At 42.7% G+C, this 15,845-nt stretch overlaps 1 protein-coding gene across 1 annotated transcript in view; it reads right to left on the bottom strand.

Moving 5' to 3' along the window:
- Nucleotides 1-15,845, bottom strand: part of LOC138649539 (serine/threonine-protein kinase D3-like) — a 97,773-nt gene that overhangs the window by 19,440 nt on the left and 62,488 nt on the right. The window contains exons 7-11 of the mRNA XM_069740024.1: nt 12,120-12,203; nt 8,558-8,693; nt 8,001-8,112; nt 7,261-7,338; nt 5,301-5,544 (exon numbers count right to left, since the gene is read on the bottom strand). Of these exons, the coding sequence (XP_069596125.1) occupies nt 5,301-5,544; nt 7,261-7,338; nt 8,001-8,112; nt 8,558-8,693; nt 12,120-12,203 (654 nt within the window). The remainder of the gene's footprint in view (nt 1-5,300; nt 5,545-7,260; nt 7,339-8,000; nt 8,113-8,557; nt 8,694-12,119; nt 12,204-15,845) is intronic.

The raw sequence follows: 15,845 nt of genomic DNA, 5'->3' as shown, positions 1-15,845 counted from the left end.
GCGATCACAAACCACCCAAATGACCGACATCCTTTGAGAGACAGGGAGATCTGAAATAAAATCCATGGAAATATGCGTCCAGGGCCTCTTCGGGACCGGCAAGGGCAAAAGCAACCCACTGGCACGAGAACAGCAGGGCTTAGCCCGAGCACAAGTCCCACAGGACTGCACAAAAGAACGCACATCCCGTGACAAAGAAGGCCACCAAAAGGATCTAGCCACCAAATCTCTGGTACCAAAGATTCCAGGATGACCAGCCAACACCGAACAATGAACCTCAGAGATAACTCTACTAGTCCATCTATCAGGGACAAACAGTTTCTCCGCAGGACAACGGTCAGGTCTCTCAGCCTGAAACTTCTGGAGCACCCGCCGCAAATCAGGGGAGATGGCAGACAAAATTACCCCCTCTTTGAGAATACCCGCCGGCTCCGGAACACCCAGAGAGTCAGGCACAAAACTCCTTGACAGGGCATCAGCCTTCACATTTTTAGAGCCCGGAAGGTACGAAACCACAAAATCAAAACGGGAGAAAAACAGCGACCATCGAGCCTGTCTAGGATTCAACCGTTTGGCAGACTCGAGATAAGTCAAATTCTTGTGATCCGTCAAAACCACCACGCGATGCTTGGCTCCTTCAAGCCAATGTCGCCACTCCTCGAATGCCCACTTCATGGCCAACAACTCTCGATTGCCAACATCATAATTGCGCTCAGCAGGCGAGAACTTTCTAGAAAAGAAGGCACATGGTTTCATTACCGGGCCATCAGAACTTCTTTGCGACAAAACAGCCCCTGCTCCAATCTCAGAAGCATCAACCTCGACCTGAAACGTGAGCGAAACATCTGGCTGGCACAACACAGGGGCAGAAGAAAAACGACGCTTCAACTCCTGAAAAGCCTCTACAGCCACAGAGGACCAATTGGCCACATCAGCACCTTTCTTGGTCAAATCAGTCAACGGTTTAGCCACACTAGAAAAATTAGCGATGAAGTGACGGTAAAAATTAGCAAAGCCCAGGAACTTCTGCAGGCTCTTCACAGATGTCGGCTGAGTCCAATCATAAATGGCCTGAACCTTAACAGGGTCCATCTCAATAGTAGAAGGGGAAAAAATGAAACCCAAAAATGAAACCTTCTGAACTCCAAAGAGACACTTTGACCCCTTCACAAACAAGGAATTCGCACGAAGGACCTGGAACACCATTCTGACCTGCTTTACATGAGACTCCCAATCATCCGAAAAGACCAAAATATCATCCAAATATACAAACATGAATCTATCCAGGTACTCTCGGAAGATGTCATGCATAAAGGACTGAAATACAGATGGAGCATTAGAAAGCCCGAATGGCATAACTAGGTACTCAAAATGGCCCTCGGGCGTATTAAATGCTGTTTTCCATTCATCGCCCTGTTTAATACGCACAAGATTATACGCTTCTCGAAGATCTATCTTGGTGAACCAACTAGCCCCCTAGAGATAGAAAATAAAGCCTACCTTGCCTCAGAGAAATTCCCCAAAGAAAAAGGCAGCCCCCCACATATATTGACTGTGAGTAAGATGAAAGTCACAAACACAGAAATGAAACATGTTTCAGCAAAGGGAGGCCAGACTTACTAAACAGACTGAGGATAGGAAAGGTAACTTTGCGGTCAGCACAAAAAACTACAAAAAGACCACGCAGAGTGTGCAAAAAGACCTCCGCACCGACTCACGGTGCGGAGGTGCCACTCTGCATCCCAGAGCTTCCAGCTAGCAAGGCAAAATCATGATAGCAAGCTGGACAAGAAAACAAAGAACAAATAATAAACTAGCAGGGACTTAGCTTCTGCTGGAGTAGACAGGTCACCCGAAAGATCCAAGAGCGAACTGAACCAGTACAAGAACATTGACAGCTGGCATGGAGTAACGATCTGAGTGGAGTTAAATAGAGCAGCCAGCCAAAGAATAAACTACGTCACCTGTGGAAGGAACCTCAGAAGCAGCAGCTCCACTCACAGCCACCAGAGGGAGCCCATAGACAGAACTCGCTGAAGTACCATTCATGACCACAGGAGGGAGTTCGATAACAGAATTCACAACAGAGAACACAGAATAGACTGGAGAGAAAAAAATGGCTCAAGAGCTTCCTTCCCTTCTTCTGAGATGCATTTAACTCATTGTTGGCCAGTTGTACTGTTATGATCTGGTGGCCTAGAAGCAGCATGAGACGGACTCTGGAGAAGGTGGTACCTTTACTGACTGCAAACCCTGAACTAGCAGCGCAGCTAGAAGTAGCTGTGGGGGGTACCTAACACTCCCTAGACCCCTCAACACAGCCTAAGAACTAACTACCCCTAAAGACAGAAACGGGAAAATTATCTTGCCTCTTAGAAAATCCCCAAAGGATAGACAGCCGCCCACAAATATTGACTGTGAAAGGAGAGGGAAATAACATACGCAGACATGAAATCAGGATTTAGCATAGGAGGCCATACTAGCTAAAAAGGAAGAATAGGACAGAGTACAATGCGGTCAGTATTAAAACACCAGAAAATATCCACCACAGAAAATACAAAACACCACATCTGACTAAAGACATGGAGGATATATCTGCATCTCCAGAGACACAGCTAGGCTGCAAAAAATCCTTCACAGACAAAGCTGGACAAAACAAAACAAGAAAATGCACAGACTATAAGGTCCACAGCAGGTGGACAGCGAAAACAAGGCCAGAACTTATCTTTGAAGAAATGAACAGCAGACCAGGAGAGACCAAGTATGGATGAGAATCCTCCAAAAACAATGGACAACTGGCACTGACTAAAGGATAAAGCAGGACTTAAATAGCCCAGCCCAAATTGCAAAAAATGGATACACCTGATAAATGCTGCGATCCAACTACCGCAGCACTACCACTCATAACTAATGGAGGGAGCCCAAGAGCAGAATTCACAACAGGGGGGACATCGCTTGGTTGCTGCAGCCAATCATTGGCCTCAGAACACAGTCCTTACATTCATTCCGAGCTGCCTTCTTCTATATTGACCTCACATGAAGGCTGCAGGCAATCAGCAGTGAACCATTGGCTGTAGTGGTCACGTGAGGACCCCAGTGAATGTTGATGCCAGGGGTCCAGTGAAATAGTACAGCATGAGGAAGAGCTTCACTACTCTGGAAGGTGAGTATAAAAGTTTTTTTTTTCTTTCACCACTCTGGGTCCATTAATATTGGCATTTTCAGTAATGGTAACCTTACCTCCATTTTTTTCCTTTCTTTTCTTTTTGCAGAGCACATAGGATTTGTATTATTTAAAAATGGAGCTGATATTTAATTTTGTAAGTCTTATTCAGAGAATGATAGAGACATAAAAAATATAAATTTTTTGCAATTTTTTTAATGTTCCATCAGAAATATTTACTGGCAAAAAAATTATTGTCTAATTATTAACCCCTCGGCATCATGACTGTTTTCCATTTTTCCATTTTTATTTATTTCTTCTCCTTCCAAAACTGCATTTTCCTTCTTCTTCTTCCATAACTTTTTTTATTGTTCAGACCATGCAGCCGTATGAGGGCTTGTTTTTTGCGGAACTAGTTGTACTTTTGAATGACACCATTCATTTTATCAAATGATCTACTGTAACATCGGAAACAATATCCAAGTGTGGCAAAATTGCAAAAGAAGCACAATTCTGCAATGGTTTCTTGTTTTTTTTATTTACAGTGTTCATTATACGGTAAACTACCTGGCAATATCATTCATCAGGTCAATACAATCATACAGATACCAAACATTAGTTGCTGTGAGAGACACAATCTAAAAATAAATTCCATAAAATTACACCTGTATGATTTTTACTTACGGTAATTAAATTGCATTTTATTGCATGAAATAAGTATTTGATCACCTACCAACCAGCAAGAATTCTGCCTCTCATAGACCTGTTAGATTTTCTTTAGGAGCCGCCTACTCTGCACTCATTATCTGTATTAGTTGCATCTGTTTGAACTCGTTACCTGTATAAAAGACACCTGTCCGCACAATCAATCACATGCCAACCTCTCCACCATGGCCAAGACCAAAGAGCTGTCCAAGGACACCAGGCACAAAAGTGTAGACCTGCACAAGGCTGGGATGTACTACAAGACAATAGGCAAGCAGCTTGGTGACAAGGCAACAACTGTTGGCACAATTATTAGAAAATGTAAGAAACACAAGATGGCTGTCAGTTTTCCTCGGTCTGGGGTTCCATGCAAGATCTCGCCTCGTTGGGTAAGAATGATTTTGAGAAAGGTCAGGAATCAGCCATGGAAGGACCTGGTCAATAACCTGAAGAGAGCTGGGACCACAGTTTGAAACATTACTGTTAATAACACACTACGCCATGGATTAAAATCCTGCAGGGTACGCAAGGTCCCCCTCCTCACACTAGCACATGTCCAGGCCCGTTTGAAGTTCACCAATGACCATCTGGATGATCCAGAGGAGGCATAGGAGAAGGTCATGTGGTCAGATGAGACCAAAATAGAACTTTTTGATATCAACTACACTCTCTGTGTTTCAAGGAAGAAGGATGAGTACAATCCCAAGAACACCATCCCAACCATGAAGCATGGTGGGGGAAATATCATACTTTGGGGGTGCTTTTCTGCAAAGTAGATAGGACAACTGCACCGTATTGAAGGGAGGATGGATGAGATGTATTGTGAGTTTTTGGCAGACAACCTCCTTCTCTCAGTATGAGCATTGAAGATGGGTCACAGCGGGGTCTTCCAGCATGAAAATTACCTTATAGACACAGCAAGGGTAACTGACAACTGGCTCTGAAAGAAGCATTTCAAGGTCCTGGAGTGGCCTAGCCAGTCTCCAGGCCTTTACCCAATAGAAAATCTTTGGAGGAAACCTGAAAGATCTGGAGAAGATCTGTATGGAGGAGGGGGCCAAAATCCCTGCTGCAGTGTGAGCAAACTTGGTCAAGAACTAAAGGAAACGTCTGACCTCTGTAATAGCAGACAAAGGTTTCTGGACCAAATATTAAGTTCTGTTTCTCTATTGTATAAAATACTTATTTCATGCAATAAAATGCAAATTAATTGTTTTAATTTGTATGCAGTTGTATATATCTTTCTTTCTAATAAAATTTTATTTTGTTTAATGCCTTTTTCTAGCATGTTTTTTCCAGTAATTATTACCTCTTACTAGTCATTACGTACTCCCCATTATTATGGTGGTGCCCGCTTCTCTTATACTATGTGCATTATTTATTTAGTGCACCACATAGCAATAACGCTGACAGATCTGGAACATTATCTTACCGGGAATACTTGACTGGACTGAATGTTTGGTGGTGGCACTCACGTCCATCCCCGGCATCAGGGCCTGGCGAATCATCCTATACCAGGTATCTCCAGCGTGTGGGTGGGGGCGCTGCTCCCCAACATAATACACCAAGGTGTCTGTCAGCAGCTCAAAGCAGTGAGGCGTCTCCCCATCTTTAGTCACACCACTGACATTTCGGTCAAAGATCTCAATGTGGAGAATATCAGAAAGGGGCAGTTCCTAAAAATGGAATGTAAATTGTAAAAGTTCCACATTTTTATTTACTATACAAGTCTGTGTATTATTCCCTTGTCTCATACAATAGGTTCTTTGTAAAAAAAAAAATTGAATTTTTTGCTGTTTTCTTTCCTTTGTTAAAAGACCTCCCGTGTTTTCTACATCCCAGCTTTATCATCATTTCTCTGATTTTTCTCAAAATTCAATACATCAATAAAAAAAAACTCTTTAATAATATTCTGTATAACACTGTTGTATCCAGCAATATATTGGATGATATTTTTATTTTTCCTGATCTTATTAAATTCACTCAAGTGTATATTACCCCAATGTGCTTTATATCTCATAGAGGCTATTAAATCCTAAATCATGTTAAAGGAGACTTTTCACCAAATTTTTCATGTTGAGCTGGACACGTGATGTAACAATGGCTGAGAGCGGAATAAAAATTTTTTTTTTTTGCTTCTTAAATTTAGCCCCTCTGTTGAGGAATCAAAGTATTTGGCACCTAATGAGTTAACTTTAGTTAAGTCTAAGTGGGTGTTATCCCCTCTGTTGCCGGTCCAGTGGTGTTGGCACTGGCTTTCCCAGGGCTTGCGTGACATTGATATGTTATGCGATCCCTGAGGCTAATTAGCGGCCTCGTCACTCCCCTGCACTTTGGACATGATTGACTTCTGAAAGAAGCGAGAGTTGCGTCTTCTCTCTCGCTTGCTCTGGACATTAATTTGTCCAAAGGAGAGGAGAGTGAAGTGGTGTCACGCACAGTGTGGGAAGACTAAGAGCAACAAGAGGGAAAGGAAGCTCAAAAGCTAAGGAAAGGGGGGATGGAGACCCATAGGCAGATCTAATAGCACCCTGCCTCTCCTAACATCCCTATATTGGTTCCACACCAATCGCCAAGCAGGAACCTTAGCCCTGTATATCTCTATCTATAGCTAGGCTGTGAAAAGGGAAGAGGGGGATGAGCACTGGTCAGTCCCCACTGTATACTAAAGAGAAGAAGGGAGACAAACAAAGGGGAAGCAACTTAGCTTGAACAGACTCAGAGAGGTAACTGCACCAGAGAGGAAGTAAGCCGACTGCCATAGCTCCAAGCCTTCGCAAGGGAAAATGTGAATATCAACAGCGACTTCCTGAGGCAGACAGGGAGTCTATAAACACCCAGGTCCAGGTGTGTCAAAGAGCTGGAGGAAGGTTGTCACTGGGTCCAAAAGTCAGAAGGATTAAGAAGGCATCTGCAATGCCAAACGCACAGACCTTCTGCAGCCAGATGAAGAGCGACTGTCTGTAGTATCTGACACACCTGTGGTCACTGGTTGCAGGGATCACGTTACATTGTGTTACGTGAGCCCCAGGAGAGCCAATGCCAACACTGATAAGCTGAGTAAAGGTGTTATTATTTTACAACAGGGAAAAATCAGGACTGAGGAAGAGTTGTCCGAGTAGTCACATTTTAAAAACATATATTTTTAATATAAGCTTCGTGTATTGATTTATTGAATAGTAGAGCTTCATTTATAGCTTATGTTAATATACACATTTTGAGACATGACATGTGGTAATCTCATTTTTACTGTATTTGCATTTTAATCATTATTTTGAAGAATGCACAAAAAAAGTTATTAAAAAACAAAAACAAAGACTGTCATATGTAAGGAGTGCAATCAATTCACCTGCAAAAAGCAGGCATAGAAAATCGCACAGGGAAGAACCCACCTTGTAAAACTTGCCACCAGCTTCATTATGAAATAAGGTTATATATTTACTATCCAGTTGCCAGTAATGTTTTTTCCTCTGTAAAATAAATGGAAAACCATGTTACATATAAAATCTGAAATATCCATTTTTTTAGAAATATATAAAATTAAGAAATATTAAAATGTTAATTATTCACTCATAAATTTTCTATTTTGAAGATGTTTTATTTTTTGTGGCTATGTATGATTCCAGAATACGGAGTCAAATAACAGAATATTGAATGTGAACGATTTTGTAAAAAATGTCAGTTTATGATTTTGCAATTCCAAAGCCGTTCTGAATTTGTTGTACTGTTGTGTCTGCGCAGGTGAGACTGGATTTAATTGTCCAATCCTCTACAGTAGCCCATCTGCATTAGTCTATGGGGCCATTTACTTGTCTGTAATTCTTCTTCAGTCTGCGGGAAAATGGACTGCACTTAGGTGGCATTCGAGTGCAGTCCAATTTTCACAGACTGAAAATGAAGAAGGCGGAGAATTTTTTTTTTTTAAATTTAATTTCTACGCGTATGAGAAAAATTGATAACACTAAGACCACACTCTGATCAGAAGAACTGGTCCATTTTTTTCTTGCTCGGAAGTGTGAATCAGTCTTAACTGACGTCCAGTGTTCTGTTGTAAAATGCCAAATTTGTTTCCATCAGTAAAATCAGCTATTTTTTACAAAAATGAACCAATTTTTAGTTATTTTCTACCCACCATACTGTCCTTGCTGGTAAAGTGGACAAGCCAGCCTTCCATCAGCACGCAACTGTTTTTCTTCTTGTTATAGCGCACAGACTGTACGACTCTCATGAGTGGGATGAAGTTACTACCCAAAGAGAAAACAATGTTTATGAGCCATAGGTAGTTTCGCAACGTGCAGTTTTCTAATGCTAATAATCCATCATTTTTACAAGGTCGATTAAAAGAGGTCTGCCGTCACAAATGGACTCTTTAAATGAAGCACTGGTGCTTGGTGCACCCTTGGTGTGACCAAACAGCTCCCACTTAGTTGTTTTCCACCTTACAACTCAATGCACCTTTCCACCTACTCGTTTTTTTATCTATGTCCATCCTTCTTTTTCCTGATGGACAGCTCTGGCCATATAAGCACAGAGATAGATTAAAAAAAACAAGTAGTTGAGAAGGTGCATTGAGTTGTTTGGCCACACCAAGGGTGCACCGAGCACCTGTGCTTGGTTTGAACAGTCATTCAGTGCTGAGATCCTTTAATAATGTAGCTTAAAAAACGCAGAAGTAAGTGACATATTTACCTATCGAACATTGGGTTATCACAAGGACAAACTGTGCTTTCAGTGCTTTTAACAGATATGTCCTCCTCCTCTTGTGCACCAATGCTGAGCGGGATTAGTCTCTCAGTCTCATCTTCTATGCTACAGTTTTCTCCATCTGCCAAATAACAACAATTTTTAGCATTTTGGGTTGAATCACACATTTTACTATCTACGGATTAAACAGTGCACTTATACTGCACATATGTCATGATAATATTACCCCTCCATATACAGTACTGCCCAAGAGTTTCAGGCCGGGGAGGGGGAAAATGCTGCAAAGTAAGACGCTTTCAAAAATAGCATAGGTGTTCATAGTTTAGGTTTAGCAATTTTAATGCAGAGTGAGTGGATAAAAAAATAAATAGAACTGAAATCTATATTTGTTGGACTGTTCTTTGTCTCCAAAACACCATCAATTCTTCTATTTTTTTATTATTATTTTTTTTTTTAAATAATCAGCACAGAGTTATTTTTCACCGTTAAAGGGAATCTGTCACCAGGTTTTTTTCCCCACCTAATCTGAAAGCAGAATAATGTAGATACAGAGACCCTGATTCCAGCGCTGTATCACTTACTCGGCTGCTTGACATACTTTTGATAAAATCACCGGAGATTATAAGTGGTGGACTAATAAACTTGATGCCACGTAGACTTCCAAATTCATGGGTTTTCTATAACCGTGACACCACCATTGATTAGCAGTCTTCTGCCTATGCACAGTATACACAGAAAGCAGCCAATCAGTGGTGTGGAGTGGAGCAGGGCTCAGCATTCCGAGAACCGCTTTATTTCTACTAGATCTGAACCAGAGAAACCTGTGATGATATGAAATTATAATCTCCTGCTGATGTAGCAGTGATTTTATCAAAACTGCAGCAAACAACCCAGTAAGTGATACATCATTGGAAACAGGGTCTCCCCTCATATATCATGCTACTCTTAGGTGGGGCACCAAAAACATCCTGACAGATAAACCTTACCTAATTTCCAACTCTGTTTGCTGAAATGCAACCCCAAACTTGCAAAGTACTTCCATCCTTCGTCACTGTTGCCTGCAAACACTCATTACTGCACCGCTCTCCAGTCTTTTTGTAAAAAAAATTCTAGAACAGACAATTATTTCACATTTTGACTCCTCAGTCCAGATCACTTGATAGCATTTTTTATGCACCCTGGGTCCTATGTTTTCATATATGGTTGAGTCACTTGGCCTTTCCTCTATATCAAATGTATGGCTTTTTTGCTGCATTTCTTCCATGAAGACCACTTCTGGCCAAACTTCTCCGAACAGTAGATGGCTGTAGCTGGGTCCCACTGCCTGCTGACAGTTCTGAGATGATGACACTGCTGGACATAAGTAGGTCGTATCTTTCATCCCCTGCACCAAGTTTCCTTGACCAACCTTGGCGTCTACAGTCCATAGTGTGGTTCATCTTTTGGTCCTTCTTCAAAAAGAGCTTGAACAACACATATAGGATCCCCAGTCTACCTTGACATTTTTGCCTGAGAAAGACCTTTCTGATGCACTATAACTACCTTATCTGTTGTTGCCTTTGTGAATCTTGTAGAGAACTTGTCACTCAGTTAAATGTTGTAAGCAGATAATTTTATTTTGTGCAGGCAATCCAAAAATAAAGAAGTGTTTTGGTCTCTTATGCAGTGACCCAAGTTACAGCCAGGGGGCGCTGATACGCATGGAGGCGTATCTGTAATGGTGATAATGAAACAGTGTCCGGCATGATTGTAAATGGCCGGTATGTGTCGCAGAGGGAGTCTGCGCTGTAAGCCTGTAGTATTGTTCTGGGACCTAAAGTCTCACAAGTATTTGTATAGTTAAAAGGGAGGCTTGCAGGGTTAGTCGGAGAGCTGGGCGGGACTGGCTAACCACACACACCTTCCATCTATGGGAGTGGTTACAGGTACATAATGTGACCATGGTTTGGGTCACATGTTCAGAGTGTATGGACCGGAATGGCCAGTGTGTAAGATCCTGGATGGCCTGTGTGTTGGAATGTCCTGGAGTGGACTGGATTCCTGGAAGCACATGGTGAGGCCATGGACTGATGGCCTGTGTGTTGGAAGTGCCTGGGACTGGATTTCATGAATAGCGCATGAAGAGGCCGTATCTGCAGAGCCTGTGATGGCTACTGTGTTGGGGAAGCTACAGTTCCGTCAGTGGGTTTGGACTATCTGAAGTGCCCTGGTCACAAGGACGGTGATCACAGTTAGGCAGCAACCCTGGGATCCTGCACTGACAGGAGTCAGCATGTGGAGCAGGAGCTCCTGTAAGGTAACTCCAGATAAAGGGGGTTACGGGCAGACGAGTATCTGCCATTGGAACAGACTGTTGGTGCTTGTTGTGTTCCGTGGACGTTAATAAACTGTTTGGCAAGTTAAAATGTTATGGACTCTCTGTAGGCCTGTGATGTGCAACATGGCCTACGGTGCGGTTTATGATGCCTAAATAAACCAAATAGACTGTTTTGTGAGAAACCATGCCTGAGTGCTTTAATCCCGTTGCCAAGCGAGTGTTCCCCAACCCACTCAGGTAGCGTTATCTCACAGGTCCTACAATGACATTCTGTCTGCCTAATGAAGGTCATCGTAGGACTGAAACCTTTCTTTATTTTTGAGTTGCCTGCACAAAGTAAAATGATCTGCTTACAACATTTATCTGAGTGCCAAGTTTTCTACAAGATTTACATGGGATAGGATCCTACTTGGACACCATCCACAGGAGTGTCGTAAATACCAATTTTGTGAATGACCAGTGACATGAAACTGTCTTCGATAGCCTCACCTTAGCAGCAGAGGTCGTCTGTTCCTCACCCAGTTTTTAGCCGTTTACGCAGTGGTTTTAGTTAATGACTTATTTCCTATAAAATGTGTGTCATATGCTAAATCTGAAAACGACGATCGTGATTGTACAATTGCAATCTTCCATTTTTTTTTTTATTCCTTTTTGTGATATCCAGTTTGCAATCTGCTCCTATTTTCAGACTGGACACTTAGGGGTGTGTTCCTTCCAGTAATAAAGGTTGGATGTCATTTTGTGAATCCAAAAAAGCTGCTGCCGTCAAACTAGCACAACTTTAAGCCAGTACTACCTTACTTTTTTGTATACACTGATACAGCACCTGTGTGACCACTCTCTGCTCTGCCGACTATGCAGCTACTGACGCCGTGCAGGGGTGGACATATCATTCATCCAACCTCTGCAGCTGCACAGGGGTCTGACAAGTAGGGAGGCAAATTTCTACCTCTAGAATAGGTGGAATTGTGCATTATGATGAGATAAACCCTGATCAAACAGCAGCTAGAAGCTGTGTAACATCAGAACTAGCAAGTATGGCAGAACTAGCATCACAGCCAGCTATGTACAGCAGTAGCACAGGCTTTACAACAACAAATTGGTAATAAATAGTTATTGAAGTATAGTTAGAAAGTTAATACATTTTGCATTTAGAAAGCAATAACATGAAAAATAAACTTTGTGGGAAAAGGTATAAAGGCGAAAAAATATTTTACGTATCAAAGCTACCTTCTCCATCAGCATTAGTTATCTCTCCCAAGCATTCATCTGGTACATCCGGTACACATCGCCTATGGCAATTAAAGCGGCAGTCTGTAGAGAATAGAAGATAAATACATTAATTTACTTTTAGGCCTAGACAGTGCACTCCTTGATGCAAATATGAAAGATATTGATTTACGCCTTCTTTTTACATCGTAACTACAAAAATGAACATATGGGATGTGAAAATCAAAATTTATGGCAACTGCAATGTATGACCTCTGCACAATTTATCGTTTCTTTTTATAATTCTAAAAATATCACATAAAAACTGAATTATCTGTGTTTTATGTCTTTAATATTCTATATTTTGTTGATTTTGTTTAGCTTTTAGATTGCTTTTTAGATCTATAGGGATTGACTAAGTGCCAGCGGAGGTGCCAAGGAGCTGGTCTCTCTTGGCAAAATATTAAGATAATTGAACTACGCAGCTAAATTAATTTTTGCCCCAGGCGAGACAAGCCTACCAATGGCTTCTGCAGGCGTGTACTATGGAGGACAGAGAATGAACTTCAATCCAATATTGCAGCCAGCATGCAGCCAGCGGGTAAGGAAAGGGTGAATCAAACACCCGAAAACCCCGCCCCTATGGCTGAAGATTGTTCCCTCCAAATTCAGGTGACAGAGTCCCTTTAAGACAAGGGAAAGGTGAGAGAGAGCTATCACACCCATTTCCATTGAAGTTGGGGTCTCCTGCTGTGACCACATAATTACAGCAGGGAGATTTGCTGGGAAACAGACACAAAGACTGAGATCCCTATGTTCAAGAGGCAGAGAAGTGGAAAATCTAACATATTCAGAGGTAACTCTTTTTCTCTTCAAAGAAAAATTGGACAACTGCAGTTAGACACTTTGTCCAGATATGAATATTGGGGTTTGCATCAATCCAATATTTATGAGAGATATATTTTCAGCAGTGTAGCGAAGGAACAAACATAAGGCCATGCTAACCCCTCCAACATAATAATGGTCCGATGGATGGTGATACCCAGGTCATGTTAAATATCTATAAAAAGATTAAATGACAATAGAAAACATGATGACTATATCTACCACCTGGGACCTGCAGGGGTGAAGGTATGCTGTAAGTTGGGGATCTTATCAAATTCTGAAAGACCTAGCAAATGCCACAATCATCCCCCATATGAGCTAATGAAGGAGAGGTATGTGGGTATAGCATTGAGCTAATAAAAATGACAGTTTTGGTCACTGTCTTTGATCATTCAGGAAGACATAGTTCACTGTGAAAGTGCCCCATTTTCCCAATCAGAGCCCTTCCCTCCATAATGATAAAATGTAATAGCGCCTTTCCTTTTGCTCTGTACACCGCACCCCTGAAGTCATACGCTACCTGTAAAGTGTGTTCAATTGGCCTGTATAAATGATTGGTTGCCTGGCAGCTAGTAGTGGTTTCATTTATGTTTTTTGCATTGTTGGCAGTGACCATATCAGGCTATATAGTCCATGTGTTGGAATCGGATGTGTATACAATATACCATATGCTCACTGTGAGTTCTAAAATAACCGGCCTACTAGTGGAAGCAGCCGTGGCCTCGCCAATCACTCGTCAGTGAATTACGTATTTGTCCTGATGATTGGAGGCAGTGGAGTTGAGTTGTGTCCCCTGACAAACTGGTGGCAGTGGTGGGATCTGCTTGACCACTCCCCTCCACCCCGGCTGTTATCTGTGACAAACTGGTGGCAGTGGTGAGATCTGCTTGACCGCTCCCCTCCACCCCGGCTGTTATCTGTGACAAACTGGTGGCAGTGGTGGGATCTGCTTGACCGCTCCCCTCCACCCCGGCTGTTATCTGTGACAATCTGGTGGCAGTGGTGGGATCTCCTTGACCACTCCCCTCCACCCCGGCTGTTATCTGTGACAAACTGGTGGCAGTGGTGGGATCTGCTTGACTGCTCCCCTACACCCCGGCTGTTATCTGTGACAAACTGGTGGCAGTGGTGGGATCTGCTTGACCGCTCCCCTACACCCCGGCTGCTATTTGTGACAAACTTGTGGCAGTGGTGGGATCTGCTTGACCGCTCCCCTCCACCCCGGCAGTTATCTGTGACAAACTGGTGGCAGTGGTGGGATCTGCTTGACCGCTCCCCTACACCCCGGCTGTTATCTGTGACAAGCTGGTGGCAGTGGTGGGATCTGCTTGACCGCTCCCCTACACCCCAGCTGTTATCTGTGACAAACTGGTGGCAGTGGTGGGATCTGCTTGACCACTCACCTACACCCCGGCTGTTATTTGTGACAAACTGGTGGCAGTGGTGGGATCTGCTTGACCGCTCCCCTCCACCACGGCTGTTATCTGTGACAAACTGGTGGTAGTGGTGGGATCTGCTTGACCGCTCCCCTCCACCCCGGCTGTTATCTGTGACAAACTGGTGGCAGTGGTGGGATCTGCTTGACCGCTCCCCTCCACCCCGGCTGTTATCTGTGACAAACTGGTGGCAGTGGTGGGATCTGCTTGACCGCTCCCCTCCACCCCGGCTGTTATCTGTGACAAACTGGTGGTAGTGGTGGGATCTGCTTGACCGCTCCCCTCCACCCCGGCTGTTATCTGTGACAAACTGGTGGCAGTGGTGGGATCTGCTTGACCGCTCCCCTCCACCCCGGCTGTTATCTGTGACAAACTGGTGGTAGTGGTGGGATCTGCTTGACCGCTCCCCTCCACCCCGGCTGTTATCTGTGACAAACTGGTGGCAGTGGTGGGATCTGCTTGACCGCTCCCCTACACCCCGGCTGCTATATGTGACAAACTGGTGGCAGTGGTGGGATCTGCTTGACCGCTCCCCTACACCCCGGCTGCTATATGTGACAAACTTGTGGCAGTGGTGGGATCTGCTTGACCGTTCCCTGGCTGTTATCTTTGACATCCAGTTGCTCAAAATTTCACTTGTAAGATGGGAAAACTTTAAGGATTTGTGCACATGACATTTTTCTCATGTGGGTCCCTTCCAAGTCTTGCCTAAAAAGTACTAATAAAGCACTCAAAATAATGAACATTTACATTTCTGAGTGTCTTTTAACCACTTCAGGTTTTCAAAGTCGCAGAGTAGTTAAAAATGTGACCCATTCATTCTTCAGGTAATTTCTGAAGATGCTCTATGCTTTACAATACAAGTCAATGGGAAGGCTCAATAGATGCCCGGAAGATGCCCAGGCGTCTTTTTGAGTTTTTTTCCAGCTTCAAAATCTATGATTATTTTTTAGTGTTAAATGAAGTTAAAAAAAAGTACATAAACAAAAAATCAGGCAAAAATATGCCTCCAAAATGGTATAAAATCACTCAAAAAATGTTGCTATCAAAAACATTAAACAGCACATAGAAAATTATCAAGAAGAAAAGCTAAAAAAAAATAAGAAAAAAAAATAGCGCTTCCTGAAACGGTTTCCTCTTGAAAACTTCAACTGGAAAAAGACGTCGTGTGCACACACCGTTAGCAATCGCAAAAGAAAATGGTAAAAAAAAAAATCTGCTACTAAAATCAACTGATTCTATTGTTCTCTCTTCAAAATCTTCTGTTTTGTGTCCTGAGAAATTTCTGATTAAGAATCAGAACTATCTATTGGTCACTCCAAAAATGTCATCCCCCAAAAAACTAAAATTTAAAATTGAGGCAAAGTAATCAAAAAATTTTTACCCCAAAAAAGTAAGACGGTAGCTCCTAGAAGTTAAAAATCAC

This window comes from Ranitomeya imitator, chromosome 9, assembly GCF_032444005.1.
Source record: "Ranitomeya imitator isolate aRanImi1 chromosome 9, aRanImi1.pri, whole genome shotgun sequence".
NCBI lineage: Eukaryota > Metazoa > Chordata > Amphibia > Anura > Dendrobatidae > Ranitomeya > Ranitomeya imitator.
This window is presented reverse-complemented; position numbering and strand designations above follow the sequence as displayed.